Genomic DNA, 21,008 nt, shown 5'->3' with positions numbered 1-21,008 from the left:
CAAATAAGTCTTTAAAAAAAAAAAAAGTTTACAAATGGAGAAGTAGGAATTCAAGTGTTGACAGCGCAGCACAAAATGAACTCCTGGTAAGAAAAATATACATCTGTGAAAGGACACCCACTGAAATGAAAAGATCGCGAAAGATTGCTTGCAAAAGCAGTTTTTTAAGAACACAAGATACCCAGAAACTGATACAGTGTGAGGGGTGGCCATTACCCACTAGAGGGAAAGAGCAGCTGAACAACCTAAACTGGGACTGGGACCTGGGGAAAAGGCCAACAAGGCCACCAAAATCAAAGTCACCAAAATCAAGGCCTGGGAAAAAGGGCCACCAAAATCAAGGCCAACAAACCTGGAGCCAATGAGAAAGGCACAACCTGAAGTCATCCCATTATACTGTGAGGGTGGTGGTGGGCAGTAATTCAGTTTTTAGGGTAAAGAGTACTAAAATTAGGTATTCGTCAGGCCGGTGTTAAAAAGCCAGGGTCCTAGACTCCAGCGCCGGAGATTCGGGTTTAGGACACATGGCATGTGACTTAGGAGTTTGCATTCTTTTGTTTCTCAGAGGATCTGAAACAAGAGACCCGTCACAATCATTACAAACAGTTGTAAAATGTTCTATGGTTACAAATATTATGATGGGTGATTCCCCTCACTACTTCTGTCTTAGCTCAAATTATATCCAGAAAAGCCCATGGAAGGGTAAGGAGGGGGGGGAAGAGCCTCCCTTATTACTACCTATACATTACTGTAAATTAGTATTACTAGGCTTTTTCTTCACAGTATTTATTGCTTCCTAAAATTCTGTAATCCACTGTCTCTCCCTCATGAGACTGTAAGGTCCATAAAGGTTGTTCTGTTGCCTGTTTTGTTCAGTAATGTATCCTGTGTGCAGAACAGTGCCTCACATAGTGTTGGTGCTTCAAAATATATCTGAAGGAATGAATACCAATAACCTGGTATTTCAGATTGAATGCTGAGACAGCCACAGGATGGGAAATTTCTTTTCCTATGAGAGAACTGTTCGCAACTTGGATAGGTGGATAACTATGTGATATTTATGAGATTAAGAGAAAGTACTCAACAGTGAGAGGCCAAGAGCCCCACTCCCAGAAGAGGGAGAAGGAATAATGAAGAGAAACCACACGTCTCAATTCAGCAGCAAACAGTGCAGCTGGAATCTGATATGGTGGCAACTCTCAAGGGTGATGGTTCTGTGGACAAAGGTTCTCCACAACATCCCTTAGGGATCTCATCTCCCATTTCTTTTTTTTAAAGATTTTATTTATTTATTTGACAGAGAGAGAGAGACAGCCAGTGAGAGAGGGAACACAAACGGAGAGTGGGAGAGGAAGAATCAGGCTCCCAGCGGAGGAGCTTGATGCAGGGCTCGATCCCAGGATTCTGGGATCACGCCCTGAGCCAAAGGCAGACGCTTAACGACTGAGCCACGTAGGCGCCCCTCATCTCCCATTCCTATATTCTCCTCCATTCTTAGAGACTAGGTCTCTTGTCCTCCTTTTTATTCTATTTATTCTAAGGATCCCTTTTTTCTGTTCTGCCCGGTTTATATTGAGTCTCTAATCACAATTTGGAAGGAGACATCTGTGTTCTTTAGAACTGCTTTCAAATGACTTATTGCTTCCTTCAGTGACAAAACATTGACTAGTCCATTGACTAATTTATTCACTTTCCAAAGCAACGTATTTGTCTTAATTTTTCTGTGCTGGGAAACATAAAATCATGCAAACCAATACCCTCCAAGATAACTTTCTGGAAATTATGGCAGATTTCTCTCAGTCTATGCTTTTTAGCCATATAGTTAGCTACAAAATTTGGCTCACTGTGCTGTCGAATGCGGTAGCCACTAGTAACGTATGGCTACTGAGCACCTGAAATTTGGTTTAGTGCAACTGAGTAACTGATTTTTTGTTTTTAAAACTAAAATTTAAATAGAAAAAAAAAAAGAGTCAAGGAATGTTTAATCTACTTGGGAAGACAAGACATGGACATTAGGGGTGCCTGGGTGGCTCAGTCGTTAAGCGTCTGCCTTCAGCTCAGGAGGGCATGATCCCAGGGTCCTAGGATTGAGCCCCGCATTGGGCTCTCTGCTCTGCTGGGAGCCTGCTTCTCCCACTCCCCCTGTTTGTGTTCCCTCTCTCACTGGCTGTCTCTGTCAAATAAATAAATAAAAATCTTAAAAAAAAAAAAAAAGACATGGACATTAAAAAAATAACTTGCTTATATCCTATGGTACTTTAAAATCCATTAAGAGTCCTTGCCCTCCACTGAAGTAAAATACCCCTTGAACAAGAAATTATCATAACACCTTGAGCCAATTACACTGGTCACCACTTATCCATGGTTTCACTTTCAGGGGTTTCAGTTACCTGAAGTCAAGGGTGGTCTGGAAGCAGACATCAACAGTAGCCTAAACCTAAGTCACAATTCCTACACGTCACTTCATATCATGTAGGCATTTTATCATCTCACATCATCACAGGAAGAAGGGTGAGTACAGGACAATAAAATGTTTTGAGAGAGAGACCACATTCACATAACTTTTATTATAGTGTATTGTTATCATTGTTCTATTTTATTATTAGTTTTGGTGTTAATTCTTACTATGCCTAATTTATAAATTAGACTTTACCATAGGTGTGTCTGTATAAGAAAAAACATACTGTATATAGGCTTCAGTACTATCCTAGCTTCAGGCATCCACTGGGGATCTCAGAACATATCCCCCACATATAAGAGGGGACTTCCGTACTCCATTATCTTCTATGGATTGTTTGTGTCCCCCCAAAATTCATATATTGAATCCTAATCCCAAATATGATGGTATTAAGAAGTGGGCCCTTGAGAGGTGATTAGGTCATGACGGTAGAACACTCGCGAATGGGATTAGAGCCCTTGTAAGGCATCCCAGAGAACGCCTCTCTCCTTCCCCTATGTGAGGACAGTGAGATGACTGCCCTCTGTGAGCTAGGAAGCAGAACTTCAACAGACACCAAATCTGCCAGCACCTCGATCTTCGACCTTGCAGCTTTCAAAACAGAAATAAATTTCTTTTTTCTTTCATTATTTATTCAAGACTTCTCATATATTATTTAGAAAGTTTTAAAACTTTCATTATATACGAGCTCTGCACTTTTTTTTAAATAAATTTCTCTTTTTATAAGCCATCCAGGCTACAGTATGCTCTTACAGCAACCAGAATGAACCAAGACAGTATCTATTTCACGTGGAATAGATATTTACATCCTCTTACTAGATTAGCTGGTGTAAATGTACCACTTAAAGATAATCCAGTTACCTCAATGCTCTCTCCAAGAGACCACGGCCTTTTTCTGTTTTGTTCACCAATGAATCCTCACTTCTTCAAACAGGTATTAACAAACAGCATTAGCAAATACTCAGTAAATGAATGAACTGATTCAATCTAAGGCTGCTGTTTCATAAGTGCCTCTGCACAAAATAAACTTCTAAGTATTAACAGCAGACATCCCAGTTTCCAATTAATCCTTCACCTTGGCCTGCAGAAACTGAATTGATACACATGTGCCCCATATCCCACCCACCTAGTGTTAGCCCTTTTCATTCATAGCAGCATTCCAGATACAAATTTTCTTGTGTTTTTAGAATTCACCTACTTGTTTCCTCCACTTATTGAACTCAGACTTCCTTCACTCCTTCAACAGACACAATACAGCAATTGAGCTGTATGTATCTGGGTTAACATCAGATTATGCCTCTGTATCAAGGCATATTTTTAATAGGATGAGATCAAGCCTCCCCAGCCTCAGGATTTATACAATTCCCCTCAGTATATACTTTTCAGCCATAATATGACCTAGGAATTTTTGCTCAACCCTTCTCCACATAGAAGGTCTCTGAGCTTTCTCCTACTGGTTTTCTGTAACATAAAATAAGACATAATTGACCACTGAAGGCACGACCACATTGACTGCATTCATAAGGTTTCTGTCCTGGGCAAATCCTCTGTTGTCTCCCGAGGGTGCACATCTGGCTGCAGGCTGTCCCACTATGACCACATTCCTATTTGCTAAGAGCCCACTGACGTTTAGTGGCGTCTGACAAGCCACAGAAGGCACCTGCAGAGTCACTGTACTGACAAGGTCTTTCTCCTGCCCAGCACCACTAGTCTGTGATAAGCTGTGATTCTCTGAGGGAGGATTTTCCACTTTGGCTGAATCTCCACATTTCTCTCTTGTGTGTATTCTCTTATGTTTAACAAGGCAAGACATGTAGGCAAAAGCTTTCCCACACTCATTGCAGATATAGGGTCTTTCGCCCGTGTGAGTTCTTTGATGGACGATAAGCTTTTGTTTTGTGGTAAAGGCTTTCCCACATTCACTGCATTCGAAGGGTTTCTCTCCCGTGTGAATTCTTTGATGTTTAATGAGACCTGACTTCTGGGAACAGGATTTTCCACATTCGCTGCACACAAAGGGAGTCTTTCCTGTGTGAAATCTTTGATGTGCTATCAGGCACGTCTTCTGGATGAAGCCTTTCCCACACTCACTGCATATATAAGGTTTCTCTCCAGTATGGATACGCTGATGTACAATGAGATTTCCCTTCTGGATGAAGCCTTTTCCACATTCACTGCATATATATGGTTTCTCTCCTGTGTGTGTTTTCTGATGTATATTGAGCCGTGATTTCTTGAGGAAGGCTTTGCCACATTCAGTGCATTCATAAGGTTTTTCTCCTGTATGTGTTCTCTGGTGTTCAGTGAGCATGAACTTTCTGGAGAATGCCTTCCCACACAGACTACACCTGTGGGGTTTCTCTCCTGTATGAATGATCTGGTGATCAGTGAGCCAGGACTTCTTGATGAAGGCTTTCCCACATTCACTGCATACATGAGGCTTGTCTATTTTTTGCGTTTTCTGATGCCTGATGAATTGGGACTTAGTACTGATGAGTTTTCTGTTTTCAGGGAATTTAATTTTAGGATGAAATTGTTCATTATTAGCATGTAGAAAGGATTTTCCATCTCCAGTAAGATCTGCAGGATTCTTTACTTCATAGCTTCTGCTCTGGTGAAGTAAAGTTAAGTTTGGTTTCATAGTTTTTCCATATAAGTCATACATATCATGACTTTGCCTTAACGTGAAAGGAGCTGTGCTCTGATGAACATTTTCAAATGTTTTATGTTTGTGCCATCGTTCTAGACTATTCTCCATGATTTCCTTTTGTAAGTGCTCTGGCAAATAGTCATCAAGTTTCCAGATTTCTAGAAAGGAAAAGAATAATGAATTTGAATATTTATCATCTTGATTTGGATGAAAGACAATTAAAAGACTCCCTTGATGTCATATGTCTATTTAGTGATGACTCTATGAAATTAGTATCAATACAACTCCATGTTTAATGTTCCTTGCACATCAGATAAAACAATAATATAAATAATCCAAAAGACAGAAGTAGTTAGCGTAAAAACAAGGTTGGCTCATTCATAATAAATAAATACAGATTTGACTGATTTCTACACAAGGCCTTGCAAAACATGCAGCGCCTGTGAAATACACGCAATTTCCCATGAGCAGCAGACCACAGGTTGGAGGGCCACCTCATCCAAACTGGGGAGAGACAGACTCATTCACGTCACAAATCCTTACTGAGGACTCCTGTGCACAGGACATGCTGCTCATGCTGGGGACACACACAGAGCCCTCATGTTCAGGGAGCCTACACTGCACTTTGGTAAAAGGACATAAGGAAGACAGCTGCACGTTGTGAAAACTGGTGTGAAGGAGCAATGGAGATGGAGAGAGATGCAGGAAATCAGGTGACACTGCAGAGGAAGACAGGCCTCATTGTCGTGGTCAGCCTTGCGGAGCAACAATAATGCTACATGCTGGGCTCCAAGCACAAGTTCCAAAAGGGAACTCCTGATTTCCCGTCCCAAGGTGCCTCCTCCCCATATCACCTCCATCACAGTGAATGACACCTCCACTTTTCCTTTTAATCAGGACAGAACTTCTCAGCACCGTCTGTCATCTGTGTCTCACTCGCACACAGTTATCTCCTTCAATGATCACTCCCGCCTGCCCTCTTCATAATCATCACCAGAACTGGACCCACAGGAATGCTTTCCACCCTCAGGGAAGCCAGTCACTTTCTCATTCTACAGCAGCAGTCTCCTACTTGGCTTTCCTGTTCCTGCCTGGCCAGCTCCCGGCTGCTTTCTGGACAACAGCCAAAGTGATCCTTCCAAACATAAATTATATCGTGTCAAGCCTCCTCTCCTCGAAACTCCCTAATGTTTTCTCATCTCATGAGGAATCAAATCAAGGTCTTGCCATGTCCTTGAAAGGCCCTTATGTGACCTGCTACCTCAAACCCCAGCCACTACCCATTGACCTTCTCCCCAGTCTCGCTCTGTCTACTCTTCCTAAATTCTTCAGACCACACTCCCGCCACAGGCCTTTGAACTTCCCAGTTTTACTCTGGAACATTCCTTACTCAGGGAGCCTACTCACATCCCTCATCTACCTGCTCAAATGTACCTTAATAAGGATTTCCTGTTCCTCAAATCACAACCAAGGCCAGCACTCACTATTCATTCATGCTGTTTTAATGTTCCTTACAGCCGTTCTCACCCGCAGAGCCTTACCTTCAACCTCCATCATTCCTTCCTCTCACCAGCCCAGGTTTACTTCAATGTCGAATCTCATCTGCTCTCTGTAATCACTACATTCAGAACATGACCAACACTTCCCTCCAGCCATACCAAAGCCAATCGATCTGTCATCTTGTTGTGCAAAGGCTCTTATATGGCACCCCTGCCCACTACTGTCTACTGTCTATACAACAACCAAAGAGATTCTTTCGTGTCATTCCAGTACTCAAGAACTATTCATGGTTTCTCATCTTGTTAGAAATAAAATCATGATTCCTTGAAATGGATTACTTGAATGATCTTACTCTCCCTTCCCCTTGCTGCTACTGCCTCTTTGGTCTTATTTGCATCACGTTCCTGACAGCACACTCCACTCTGTCCACACAGCTCCTTAATGTTTCACAAAACACATTCCTGCTTTGGGCTTTTAAACTTGCTATGCTCTCTACCTGGAACATTCCCAATCCAGCAGCCTGCTAATTTCCCTCACCTCTTGGCTCTAAGGCACCTTATCAGAGGGGTGTTCCACTCCTAAAGAGGAGACCAAGCCCCTACTGTTCTGTTATAGTAACTAAATTTTTATCACAGTACTTTTCAACCCCTGGACATATTATTTATTTGTTTATTTTGATTAATTTTTTGAAACCTCTTAGAATGAAAGTTCTTGGTCTATGAGAATGCGTTTTCTTACTGCTTCTACCCTCAAGCATACAATGCTATCAAAAAATAATTTTTAAGGGAATGAATGAAGGAAGCAATCACATGGACAGAACACAGTGTGGAAAGTGTAGGAGAGATGACAAAACTCTGTATTTGTGTGAGCAAGATAATACACTATGGAGATCACAGAAAGAATTTCATGTCATGTGACAGGTAACGTGGTTAACTGGGACTTAATGTCAGAATATGATGGAAAAAAATAGAAATTTTAGGGAAATGAACACAACAGTGTAACATCTACAATGAATGAGAAGAAAGTTCAAAATTAGTAAACACACGAAATTAAAGTAGGCGTGAGTTATGATCTGGCTTAGGTTGGAATGAAGAATGGAGGGTGCCAAAATATCTTTTTAGTTAAAATTCATGAACAAGAGACTCCTTTTAAGAAGAGAGCTCTGTATATAGGGAACATTTGAGGTAATGTCTGGATGGCAGGGATGTAAGATGCACAAAAGTATAGAGAATCTAAACTTATGGGGGTTTTCTGGGAGGGAAGATGATGAGAGTTTCTTGCATTGATTGGGAACTCGGGATGAGTGAATTATACAGAACTAAAGTCTGGTGGCTCACTTTGGGGAGATGTCAATTCTCCTGCAGGGAAGAGAAGAGGCTTAGCTTGGGGCGCCTGGGTGGCACAGCGGTTAGGCGTCTGCCTTCGGCTCAGGGCGTGATCCTGGCGTTCCGGGATCGAGCCCCACATCAGGCTCCTCTGCTATGAGCCTGCTTCTTCCTCTCCCACTCCCCCTGCTTATGTTCCCTCTCTCGCTGGCTGTCTCTCTCTCTCTGTTGAATAAATAAATAAAATCTTTAAAAAAAAAAAAAGAAGAAGAAGAGGCTTAGCTTATTAGAATAAAGAAAGTTTGAGGTACTTGGCTGGCTCAGTTACAGGAGCACGTGACTCTTGATCTCAGGTTGTGAGTGGGAGTCCCACACTGAGTGTAGAGAGGAAAGGAAGAAAGGAGGAAAGGAAAGGAGAAAGGAAAGGAAAGGAAAGGAAGAAAAAGTCTGAAGGGTTAGGAGACCAGATGAGAAAATGAAAAACAGAACCTTTGGAGAACCTCCAAGTGAGGAGAACGGCCCAGTGAAGACCAGTTTACTTTGGGGGCACAGCATCCAAGATGCGGTGAAGGTCAGGAAGGAAAATCAACATTACCAATGGGACAGAAAGGTGCAATAGTTAGAAGACAGTGAGGAATTCAAAGTTTTCTGTTTGGGGGGAGGCCTCTGGACAGTGGACTTTTATGGCAAGGAAGGCAGAAGAGTATGAAGAAGAAGGAAAAGATCTGAAAATCCTAAGAAAAAGAGAACTATGAAAATAAACAAAAAAATTAAGATGTAGATAAAATAAAAATGGAATAGATCCCAGAATGGGTAAAAGGTACATTTTTCTCTAAACTCCTACGATGAAAAAGAGGTCACACAGGAGAGAGATGCATGGAGGCATTGCCTACCTATCCTCTAATCCTCTCACAACTGAGCCTCTTACCTGACCAACCAGAATATGATTTCCTCAGCCTGGCCCCCTCCTGGTTCTCAGACTCACCTGAACAGGTTCGACAGGGGAAGTCATCTTCCACTGTCCATGTTGGTTCTCCTTGATCTAACCTGGAGAGCATATCTGGTTTGCTGGTGTGAAAACCTGTTCGTGGGAAATGACAGAAGCCAAGACTAAGCTTTAGTCTCGGGGTCTGGGAAGACCACAGAATATTATAGTTAAGGACAAAACAATTTTCACATTATAAAGGAAAAACATACCGCACTATGTGTCTCCTCTACTGTTGAAACTCTACTATCGTACTTCACTTCTGACCCCTGATACAAGGGGTTTTCACACACCAAGGAATTCTGTGACACCAAAGGACACTGGGTGTTCAACAATTTAGCTCAATTCTGACATTCTCCACCTCATGATGGCTTCAGATCCCACAGGTTAGGGTTCAATCCCACAACACTGCACACCCCCTCCACTTCTCTCAGACTTCCCCCACTGCAAGTCCAAATTGTTTCCTGGGCTTCATGGATCAGAGGTTCCCATGTGACCCCTTTTGAGATTCAATTAATTTGTTGGAGCAAGTTTCCTTTTTACATTACTGGTTTATTATAAACTCAGACACAGCCCAATGGAAGAGATACACAGTACAAGGTACGTGGGAAGGGGTGTCGAGCTTCCATGCCCACTCTGAGCACTTTCCCCACACCTCCTTTTGTTCACCAATTCAAAAGGTCTCTAAAACCGTCCTTTTGGGTTTTTATGGACACTTCATTAAGTAGGCATGATTAATTAAATCATTAGCCTTTGGTGACTGATTCAAACTCCAGCTCTTCTCTCCTCCCCAGAGGTGAGTTGGAAAGTTCCAACCCTCTAATGATGGTTGGTTCCCCCAGCAACCAGACCCCATCCTTAGGTTATACAGTGGCTTTCCAAACATCACCTCATTAACATAAACTCAAATGTGGTTGAAAGGGTCTTATTATATAAATAACAAAAGACACCCATTTTACCTTTATCCTCTTATAACTTAGGAAATCACAACTGCTACAAGAGCTCTGTGCCAAAATTCAGGGTGAAGACCAAAAATACATGTACTTCATATATATGTATGTGTGATATATATATATATACGTCATCATATGTATATATCACACATATGTACAAAGTAATGGCTTGCACTCAGGAGAAGAGAAAATATACCCATGTGTCTGCAGCCAGGGAGGGGGACTGAGAATCTCACTTCAGAGCAGCACAGACAGTACAGAGCTTTAAGAAGCTGAGAAAGGAAAGGCCACTGATGCGGACCCTCCAAGTGACACTGGGGAGTTGTCCTCACCCACTGACACCAGGTTCCTATAGTTCTCCACCATCACGTCCCGGTACAGCTCCTTCTGAGCAGGGGCCAGGAGCTGCCACTCCTCCCAGGTGAAGGCCACGGCCACGTCATCAAATGTCAGGGATTCCTGTAACAACAGTGTTCTCTAATGAAGTGATGTCCTTTTAATGATATATAAGAAATATGAAAATTTTTCTGCTTATTTCCACTCTAGAGGCTGTACCTAGATATCTAGTGGGGTTTTTATTTTGACACATTCTGGGAGAAGCAAATGCCTAATTAAATATTCTGTAATTGGGCACAGTCATCCACCCATTCATCCAATGAGAAGTTTCTATAACATGTAGAAGTTCGATCTTCTTGTTAACCTAGAAACACCATCCATATGTATATGACAGACAAAAGATATATGTATCCATGCTTTTCAGATTAATGCAACTGATTTTTTTCTTTTTCCTTTTTTTAACAATAATTTTTTTATTATATTATGTTAGTCACCACACAGTAGTACATCCTTAGCTTTTGATGTAGTGTTCCATGATTCATTATTTGCGTATCATTGCAACTAATTTTTCACAGGCCTCTACAACTCTGTTAGGGAACAAAGGAAAGAATAAAACAAACCAAAAGTCACCTGGGCCTGGATCATTTTTTCTGCTCTCTGAAAACCGCCAGCAGTGGGAAAACTCTCCTTTGTGTCTTCTGGATCTACTTTTAGTTACTCTTCAGAAACCTCAGTCTCGGTCAGGTGTGCCCCCAGAAAAACTGACACCACATCTGGTAACTTCTTCCTCCTTCACGTGATCCTCTTGTTCCTGGGGCATCAGGACCTGTGGGTTGAGGAGACAATGTAGTCTGAGTGGTGCATTTCCTCTGGGTCCAGACGCTGTCACTGCTCCCGAGCCCTCACCTTAACACATGCACACAGTACTGCTAAGTGTCCCTTTATTTGGTGCCCCAGAAGACTGATTCTTCTGACCAATAAAGCCTGGTACATGTTTACCAGAAGACGTGGATAAGAATTTTAGTAACAGCATAAAGCCTGAGCTTCTAGTAAACCAATAAAGCCTGAGGTTCTGAATGTAGTGAAGGTTTTCCTTCATTCTGTGATGTGTAAATGGAGTGAGTGTGACACGAGAAGAGGAAAATGAGATCTACCCCAGCACCATGCCTCAGGAGAAGGGGAATCTCACACAGATCACTTTTATAAAACATCCCACACAGAAGGAGAGGATTGGGGCACTGTTTTCCTTTAAGCCATGAGCACTCAGGTATCTCTTCAAAGCTTTTGTACAGTCTGTGAGTATAGGCTCTTCAGTTTGAAAACCAATGTACTGGGCAAATCAGAGGCATTGTCTTACAAGTTATGTGTTATTGTCTCATAGTATCTTAGGAAGTTTTTTTTTTTTTTTAAAGATTTATTTATTTATTTATTTATTTAACAGAGATAGAGACAGCCAGCGAGAGAGGGAACACAAGCAGGGGGAGTGGGAGAGGAAGAAGCAGGCTCATAGCAGAGGAGCCTGATGTGGGGCTCGATCCCATAACACCGGGATCACGCCCTGAGCCGAAGGCAGATGCTTAACCGCTGTGCCACCCAGGCGCCCCTCTTGGGAAGTTTTAAATAGATAAAAACATAAGTACAGAATATTGTAAATAAATTGGGAAAGTGGTAAATGAAGTTGAAGTGTTCTCAGATTCCTATATCATTGGCGAAGAGTGTAAAAGTACTAATTAATATAAGAATTTGACAAAGGAAGGTTCCATGCGGTATGTTATCTCAAGTGTTACGATGAAAACTAACAATTGTCTTAATATACATAATTTTCATGCTAACAGAAGGGGAAAATATAAGGACAAGAAATTCATCCAAATCAAGGCAAAAAAAAAAAAAAGAATAAGGAACTGAGAACAAGTGGGGTAACTACAATGCACTTACATGACTGTTTTTAAATAAAACATACTAAGAATTATATGAAGTATAAACAAAACAAGGATTTCAGTAAATTAAACACCGACCTCTCAAAACAGTCTGACTGGATTAAAATTTAAAACCTAATAACATGCTATTATAGGTTAAATGTCTGACACAATGACATGGAAAGCTCAAGAACAAAAGATTAGAAAAAGATATACCATGGAAAAAGTAACCATACATAATTTGGTGTAATTTTATTCTCAGACAAAATGGACCAGGAGGCCCAAAAATTACTACAGAGAAAGAGAAACAACACTCACTGGTTAAGAGGTTCAGGTCACCACATTATAAAAATTTGCAATTTCCATCCACTTAACAACATAGCCTTGAAATGTATACAGCAAAAATGGACCCAAAAACAAGAATAAACCAATCATGCCAATAGAAGACTTCAACACACCTCTCCCAGTAACTCACAGAACAGCCTATCAACAAACAAAATCAATGGCATTCTTTTGAAGAACATCAAAAACATCTGATAAGTAGGAAGAAATATTGAAATCTTAAGACTTAAATAAATAGTAAGATGGACTATGACAATGGCTCAGAACACCAAGCATTTTAAAGATGTCATGTCTCTGGGGCGCCTGGGTGGCTCAGTCGGTTAAGCGTCTGCCTTCAGTTCAGGTCATGATCTCGGGGTCCTGAGCCAAAGTCAGACGCTTAACTGACTCGGCCACCCAGGTGCCCCTAAGGTTTTCTTTTTGAAAAAATGATGCAGGGACAAGCAGATAGCCATGCTGGGGGTGAGGGGACAAGGAGATAGCTGAACGCCACCTCACATCATATACAAAAATCACTGTAAGGGACGACTATCAATGTTAATGAAAGATGCAAATCAATAGATCTGTAAGAATATAGGAAAATCTCTCAACGATATTAGGGTATGGAAAGATATTTAAACAGGCTACATAAACAGTACAATAAAGCAAATGATATGCTACTGGAAGAACTATAAATGGTACAACCACTCTGTAAAACATTCTGGCATCACCTATTTTGGTTGATGTTAAACACACCCTGAGACACAGCAATTTTACTCTGAGATATACATCTAAGCTATACCACCCTTCACACCAAAATAAGGGCACATGTGAACCAGAAAACAGACAAGAATTTTCACAGCAGCATTATTCCTAACAATACAAACTGCAAACAATACGTTTAATTAATAGTAGGAAAACCTGCCATATAGTCAAAACATGGAATGCTACGTAAAAACTACAACTTCTATCCAGCTTGCAAGCTAAGAATGCTTTCCATGTTTTTAAAGAATTGTACTACAAAAACAAAGAAGCATATATGAGAGACTTTCTGTGGCATGAAACTCCTAAAATATTTACTGTGTATTCACAGAATATGCCTGACTCTTGTTGCAGAGCAAAATACACCTATATGCAAAAAGTTGAATCATTCTTAAAAATATTGAGCAAAAGCAGCCTCACCTTTAAAGATGCATGAAGTATAATTACACTGACACACAGAAATAGGCACAACTAAATAAAATATGATTACGAATGATTTTTAATATGATAAAACCATAAAGAAAAGCCTTAAAGTGCTTGATATCAACAACAGGATGGTAATTACCTTTGGGTGTGAGGATGCAATATAATTGGGAAGAGGCTCACAGCACACCACTGGGTGCTGGCAGCATTCTGTTTCCTGACCTGGGCAATGATGACTTTATATAAATACACATTACTTTTATACAGATCAACTTTTAGAATTTTTAAACTAACAAATAAATAGAAGTGCTCCACAAAACCAAAAGCCTGTTCTTTAAAAATATCAATAAAACATACCCATTTGTAGTGAAAGGGATAACTCAGGTAAAATAGCCTTTCTTTTTTTTTTTTTTGTCTTGAAAAAAATACTATGAACATTTTTGGGTCACTAAGTTTGAAATCCTGAATGCATTCATAATTTTATGATCTAACCCTCCTGGAAACATGTTAACTCCAGACAATATAACAGGTGAATTTTATGGGTAAGCAACTGGACACATATGTATGTCCGCTACCACCTAACTGCTGAGTAGACCCAAAACACTGAGATAAGAATAAACTATAAACATTGGAAACTGGACTGAAAATTAAGCTTATACTCAGACAATATCATCATGGACACGGAAAAAGAGATTCAAGGAATTACTAACATAAAAGAGAAAATGCTCCTCCAGAAACCACTATGCAGATTTTGGCATACGGCTGGTTAGAACTGCACCACATAATATACTAAGCTCATTTCACAGAAATTCAGTCATTAGCAATGGGAAGTGGAACCACCATGACTAAGACCAACCAGCATTTACTAATAAACCGAGATGTGGGTCACCTTGCAAGAGGGAGCGGTGCTAAAAAAAAAATGGAGATTCTGTTAGCAAAGAATAAAGTGAGTGTATGTCAGGCAAGGAAGCAACAGTGTTCGCCGCTCCTAATGTATTAAGAGGTGAGTGCAGACGTTGACAAACATTTTCTGCAAAGGGGCAGATATTACACATTTTCAACTTTAAGATCCCTGGCACAAGGACCCAATTCTTCCTTTTCCGCGGGAAAGCAGCCATAGACGACGCCTAACAGACGGGGGGGGGGGGGGTAGCGGTTTAATCCCTCGGTCTGCAGTTAGTCAACCCCTGGACGACAGATTTGAAAAACAAACAAAAAACAGGGTTTCGAACTACTGTTCTGGGCTCTGCAGCGTTCTGTCCCAGCAGCCTGAGAAACCTCAACCCAAACTCCAGCCCCGGGTCCTTGGCGTCGAAAGCTTCAACCCTCACATGCATCTCTCCGTACCAGACACGGATTACACACGCCCTTATTAATCCGAAACCCTGGCCAGACACCCCGATGTGATGAGCATCCAGCCGCGCCCCAACATCACTGGGCCCCAAATTAAATCCCCCACTGGAACCAGATCCTGCGATCATCGAAAATAAGCCGCATCACCTGCACTACCGACAAGCGGACGTATCTGCAGAACCCCAACCTCTCGACAGCCGGGACACAGTGGCTGAGCTCTATAGACCCTTAGCAGTCTTAATGACCCCAAAGGTACCCTAACCACAGACAGGTGAGTCATAGACTCCCAGCTGGTTCCTCTCAAATACCTCCACTTTTGCGCTCGGCCCAATCGATCCCCGCCAGTAATTCCACATGCTCACCCTACTCCACTTCCACCCTGAGGACATCACGTCATCCTGTGAGAAACAAAACTCCTACGGGACAAAACAGAAAACAAAACCCAGAAAATCTTCAAGGAATGAAAGCATACACTGACCTGATTTTCTCCAGACCAAAACGAGAGTCTAAACGTAACACTTCCGCGAACTGCTTCTACTCCTGAACGTCGCCCAAACTTTTCGTCAGCTTATGGCGGCCGAGGAGGACCCGATGCCTTTGAAGAATGGCGAACAACTGTTTGCCGTTATTTCCAGAGAGGCAACATGTCCGCGCCCGCTCGTTGTGGCTGTGGGGGCGGCCATGTTGGAACACCCGACGTACGCAAGGCAAAGGGATGGGTTTGCGGCCGCAAGCCTGGGATGACCGAGATCGTGAAAAGCCACTGATGTCTCGTCCTCAGTGTTGGCTGGTGCGGAAAATGGGTAGATTTCCAGAGACTCAAGCTCTTGGAGGCAAAAATGGTGGGCTAAAACGTGTTAGCGGGCTGAACAAGAAGTAACAAGGTCAGGGTGTATGTTATCCACTCTGTATTTTAAAAAAAGGAAGTTTCAAAATAGTATAAGTTCAGGTGTGGATACTGCAGGAGAGAAGGAAGTTCTGGAGAGAAAAAGTAATACATCAGGTAAACGGACACCCACGGAAAGCTTCTGGTGAAAAATTCCTTGCAGGAAGCGGTTTTTAAGAACAGAAAGATTTTGGGCAGCTAGTACAGTGTTGTTGCGGGATTGTTGAGCACAATGGTCAAGAAAGAATTCTTGAGAGGTACTGTGGTGAAACTTAGTAATTTAATTTAAGTAGCTCAGGGACAGGACCCCTCCGCGGAAAGAGCTGCCCTTTTGCTGTATGAAACTGGTGGTTATATGCTTAGTGCTCAAGGACAAAGGGACATACCAGGGAGTATTAGATCATTAATGTTTTCTTTGAATTTCTACTCCTAAAACTACATTTGCAAGATTTCGCTGGTGCTTATCTTTCAGTTTGATATCAACAATGGGTTAGATTTACAGGCAGTCATGAGGCCCTTTAAGAATGTAGCAACCAGCACATATTTGATTCTTATTGAAACAGTGTAGGTCAGCCTTCTGGGCTAAAGGTGAATGACTTTGTGCTTCTTTCCCTTATGGGTGTGAGATTGGCTATCACCAACTGAAGGAAAAAGCAGACCAAGTACCAAGTTAATTCAATGGGATTAGTCTTTTCAACAAACAATGCTGGGATAATTGTATTTCTGTTTGCAGAAAAATAAATTAGGACCCTTAACTCTAACCATATACAAAATTAACTAAAGAGATTTCCCAGACCTAAATATAAGGGTTAACAGTATGAAATTTAGAGAGGCAAACTGGAGATAAACCAAAATAAGTTAGCCAGTGAGTTATGAGACAAAAAACAATAATGGATGAGCCACAAAAGAAAAAGTATTAAATTGGACTTAGTTAAAATTAAAAACATTTGTATTTTGGATACCTGGCTGGCTCAGTCGGTAGAGCATGTGACTCTTGATCTTGGAGTCATGAGTTCAGGCCCTACATTGGGCATGGAGCCTACTTAAAAAATAACAATAAATAAATAAAAATAAAAACATCTGTACTTTTTTTTTTCTTTTAAACATTTGTAATTTCTAAGCACAATATTTAAGAAGTGAAGAATGGAGCCAGAGATTGGAAGAAAATATCTCCACATTATACATGTGATAAAGGACTTGTATTCAGAATATGTAAAGAATTGTTGGGATGCCTGGGTGGCTCAGTAGGTTAAGTGTCTGCCTTTAGCTCAGGTCATGATCTCAGGGTCCTGGGTCTGAGTCCCGCATTGGGCTCCTTGCTCAGTGGGGAGCCTGCTTCTCCCTCTGCCTGCTGTTCCCCTTGCTTGTGCTCACTCTCTCTCTGACAAATAAATAAAATCTTTTAAAAAAAATTGTCAAAATTCAACAATAACAAAACAACCATCCAGTTACTTTTGGTGGTCATGAAAATTTCTAAAAATTGGATTGTGGTGATGGTGGCACAAGTCTATAAACTTAGTAAATGTCATTGAGCTGTACACTCACTAATGGTAAATGTTATATGTACATTTTGACCTGTTAAAATGAATTGCTGTACAAAATACTACAAAATGTATAGGGTATGATTCTTTTTTAAAGACACCAAGTATAATTGCAAAATATAAACTACCTAGGAGTAAAAGTAAATGGAGATATCTGGAACATATAAGAAAAAAGTTACAACAAATCTTGCAGTGAGAATGTAAGAATTTGGATAATGAGAGGATCAAAATAAAAACTGAACATAATTGAAGACTTTGTTCTTCAAGTATACCTTACTTTAATGCAGACATTTTATGTAACTCTAGTTACCATCCTACAAATTCACCTATATTATTACAGCCGCTTAATAATATTATATATAGATATGCATAAACATTTTATAGTATGGAAGTATGTTTACAATGAGAAACTAAGTGATAAAATTAGGTTACACCTATTTTCCCCAGTTTTCTTAAGATATAATTGACATAGGGGCGCCTGAGTGGCTCAGTCGTTAAGCTAAGCGTCTGCCTTCCGCTCAGGTCATGATCCCAGGGTCCTAGGATCAAGCCCCGCATCAGGCTTCCTGCTCAGTGGAAAGTCTGCTTCTCCCTTTCCCACTCCCCCTGCTTGTGTTCCCTCTCTTGGTGTCTCTCTCTCTGTCAAATAAATAAATAAAATCTTTTTTAAAAAAGATATAATTGACATAGGTTATATCAATTTTTAATAAACTTTTTATTTTTGGAAAATCTTAGATTTACATAAAAGTCACAAGATACTATAAGGACTTCACATATACCTTATTCAGCTTCCTCTCATGTGACCACTTTATATAATTATGGTACACTTGTCAAAGTAAGAAAACAACATTGTATAATACTCAACTATTACAGATTCTATTCATATTTCACAAGTTTTTCCACTACTATCTTTTTTCTGTCCAAGAATATAATAATGCATTTACAAATCATGTTTCCTTGATTTTCTCATGTCTTTGACCATTCCTTAGTCTTTTCTTTTTCATCTCTCAATTATTTTGAGGAGTACTGGTCAGGTACTTTGTATATCGTCCACCTTTTGGGTTGGTCTAAGTTTTCCTCATTAAACAGGGGTTATGCATTTTGGAAAGACACTCAGAACTGAAGTTCCTTTCTCATCACATCATGTGTAGGAGTACCAAATATCAAAATGACTTAATGTTGATATCCTAGTAAAAGTATGCTTGCCAGTTTTCTCCACTGAAAAATCAAAACCAATTCTGGCCAAAAAGAACCATCATACATACAGTGCTTACATCAATAGATTTCAAGACTTATAAACACATACTAGAGTCTTGGTATTGATAGCATTGTTGAAAAGATAAACATATAGATCAATGGAACAGAATAGAGATCCCTGAAAAAGACCCACACAAAGCAAACTGTTTGACAAAGGTACAAAGGCTATTCAATGGAGAAAGGACAGATTTCAACACATCATGCTAGAACACGAAGACATCCCTAGGCAAAAAAAAAAAAAAGAGAGAATCTAAACATTCATCCCACAAGTCATATATCTGATAAAGGACTGGTATCCAGAACACAGAAAGAATTCTTAAAAGTCAACAATAAGAAAACTCAGTTTTAAAAATGGGCAAAGACCATGAACAGACACTTGATCAAAGCCAAACAGATGGCAAACAAGCACATGAAAAGATGATCAACATCATTCGTTATTAGGAAATTACAAATTAAAGCTGCAGTGTGATGCAAGTACCCAGATATTGGAATTGCCAAAATCCAAAAAACTGAAAGTGTAAAATGCTGGTGATAAGGTGGAGTAACAGGAACTCTTAATATTTGCCAGCAACAAGCCATGTTAGAAAATAGGCAGAGTCTTGGGGCGCCTGGGTGGCACAGCGGTTAAGCGTCTGCCCCAGCTCTGGGCATAATCCCCGCGTTGTGGGATCGAGCCCCACATCAGGCTCCTCTGCTATGAGTCTGCTTCTTCCTCTCCCACTCCCCTGCTTGTGTTCCCTCTCTCGCTGGCTGTCTCTATCTCTGTCGAATAAATGAATGAAATCTTAAAAAAAAAAAAAAAAAGAAGATAGGCAGAGTCTTCAGTGTAGATGACCTCAATTTTTAGAAATGTGATCTAAGAAATTTCTTTTAACAAAATGGCTCTCACTGAGGAGAATTTAGGAAAATGGTTGCTTTTACTTGTGTCAAACCTGAAAGGAAATAGCCGGGTAAACTAGGCCATAAGTTAAAAATTCTCTCTTTATTCATGGACACCCCACTTGATCATGGTGAACTACTCCGATTTTGCGAGGGGCAATGAGAAGAGTGGATATAGGAGACAAATTTTTCTTCACATTTTTGTAGGAACCTGGAGAAGGAACTCGAAAAAACCGAAAGGAAATGTTTCCACCATCCGAAGGTTGAGCCTCAAAACACCCACTAGCCCGGAGCTATCGGTCTCAAAACTTCCAGACTCCTCTGCTCTCAAACACAGACAAACCCTGCACTCCCCAAACAGCACTGACCTCAAATTCGATCTCAAGTTCAGCCCCAGGAGCTCTGGTCCATGAAATTCCTGCCCCTACCACCGCAGGCTGCTCCCTGTCAGGAGCCCCAGGTGAAATCGCTAAGGCAGCCCAGGGGCAGGGATCGTGGGTCCGCACCTGCCACCTAGTTTTCAGTCACCGAGCCGGGCTGAGTTAACACACTGGCCCCAGGCCCTGACCATCCGCCCTTCATCGTCAGTCTCTGAGGACTACGCCTTAACGCACGTCTGCATTCCTCCGTGACTGACCCCAAACCCGGCAGACGTCCCCACGCGCGTTCCCACTTCACCGGCTGGGCCCCTAACTCGGGACCCACACCCAGTCAGGCGCACCAGACCCCCAGCCTCTCAGGGCTCCCCGGACCGCGTCGGGCTGCAGTGCTCTCCGCGCCCTCCCCGCCAACACTGTGGACGTCGCAGGCTGCAGGCAGCGCGTCGGGCGCGCGCCGGACCCACCGGAAGTGCGCTCTGCTAGCTCGGGGCCTGAGAGCTCCAGTCCCCCGGAAGTGCGCTCTGCTCGCTCGCTGAGAGCTCGCGGGTGTGAGGTGACCGCCGTTTCCTCCCAGAGCGTGTGTGGCGTTTCTGACTGGAGCGCCCATTGGCTGCCAGCAGTCTCCCCGGAGGGAAGAAATGGAACCGTCTTAGGGGCACCCGAAGCCTTCCTCTCAAGAGAGGGTCACAGGCGCAGAGCTAACTACCTTTCAGAGGCGGGAACTTACCTAAGCCCGCTGTGGCGTGGGGCGCGTTCTAATCATGAGTTTGGGAAAAAGAGCAAGTTGATGGTTCCCCTGAGCCGTTGGGCAGGAAGAATTTGGGTGCGGCCAGTTTGCAGTAAGTCCGGTGTCCAAATGCAGAGAAGACCCCAGAGAGCTCCTCGCTCCATCTCCGTTGCATTGTCGTCCTGTGCGTCTCCCTTCCTCACACAACTGCCACAGGACACTTCCGGTCACCAAACGTGTGTGGGGATTTCCACACACCAAGCAGTTCTCCAGGGCAGCAGCTGGCGGTCCTGCGATGTAACTCCATTCTGACACTGTCAACGTGGAGCTAGTTCAGATCCCACAGGGGAAGAGCC

General features: G+C 41.8%; 1 protein-coding gene across 1 annotated transcript; it reads right to left on the bottom strand.

Moving 5' to 3' along the window:
- Positions 1–3,636: 3,636 nt before the first annotated feature.
- LOC123778013 (zinc finger protein 350-like) lies at positions 3,637–15,576 on the bottom strand. Its single transcript, XM_045775160.2, has 5 exons — positions 15,461–15,576; positions 10,838–11,033; positions 10,204–10,330; positions 8,919–9,014; positions 3,637–5,266 (listed from the first exon to the last, which is right to left on the bottom strand). The coding sequence occupies exons 2-5, from the start codon at positions 10,850–10,852 to the stop codon at positions 3,909–3,911; spliced, it is 1,596 nt and encodes a 531-aa protein (XP_045631116.2). The 5' UTR covers positions 10,853–11,033; positions 15,461–15,576; the 3' UTR covers positions 3,637–3,908.
- Between the last annotated feature and the right edge of the window lie 5,432 nt (positions 15,577–21,008).

The sequence above is a fragment of the Ursus americanus genome, chromosome 21 (genome assembly GCF_024610735.1).
Source record: "Ursus americanus isolate L20-20 chromosome 21, mUrsAme1.1.p, whole genome shotgun sequence".
NCBI lineage: Eukaryota > Metazoa > Chordata > Mammalia > Carnivora > Ursidae > Ursus > Ursus americanus.
The sequence above is the reverse complement of the archived record's forward strand: the minus strand, read 5'-3'. Positions and strand labels throughout refer to the sequence as shown.

Bases quoted from the DNA above. Each gene is read 5' to 3' on its own strand.
- LOC123778013 (XM_045775160.2), bottom strand. The intron at 9,015-10,203 runs GTGAGGACAACT...TCCCACGAACAG, and splicing joins TAGGAACCTGGTGTCAGTGG to GTTTTCACACCAGCAAACCA. The intron at 5,267-8,918 runs GTGAGTCTGAGA...TTTCCTTTCTAG, and splicing joins CCCCTGTCGAACCTGTTCAG to AAATCTGGAAACTTGATGAC.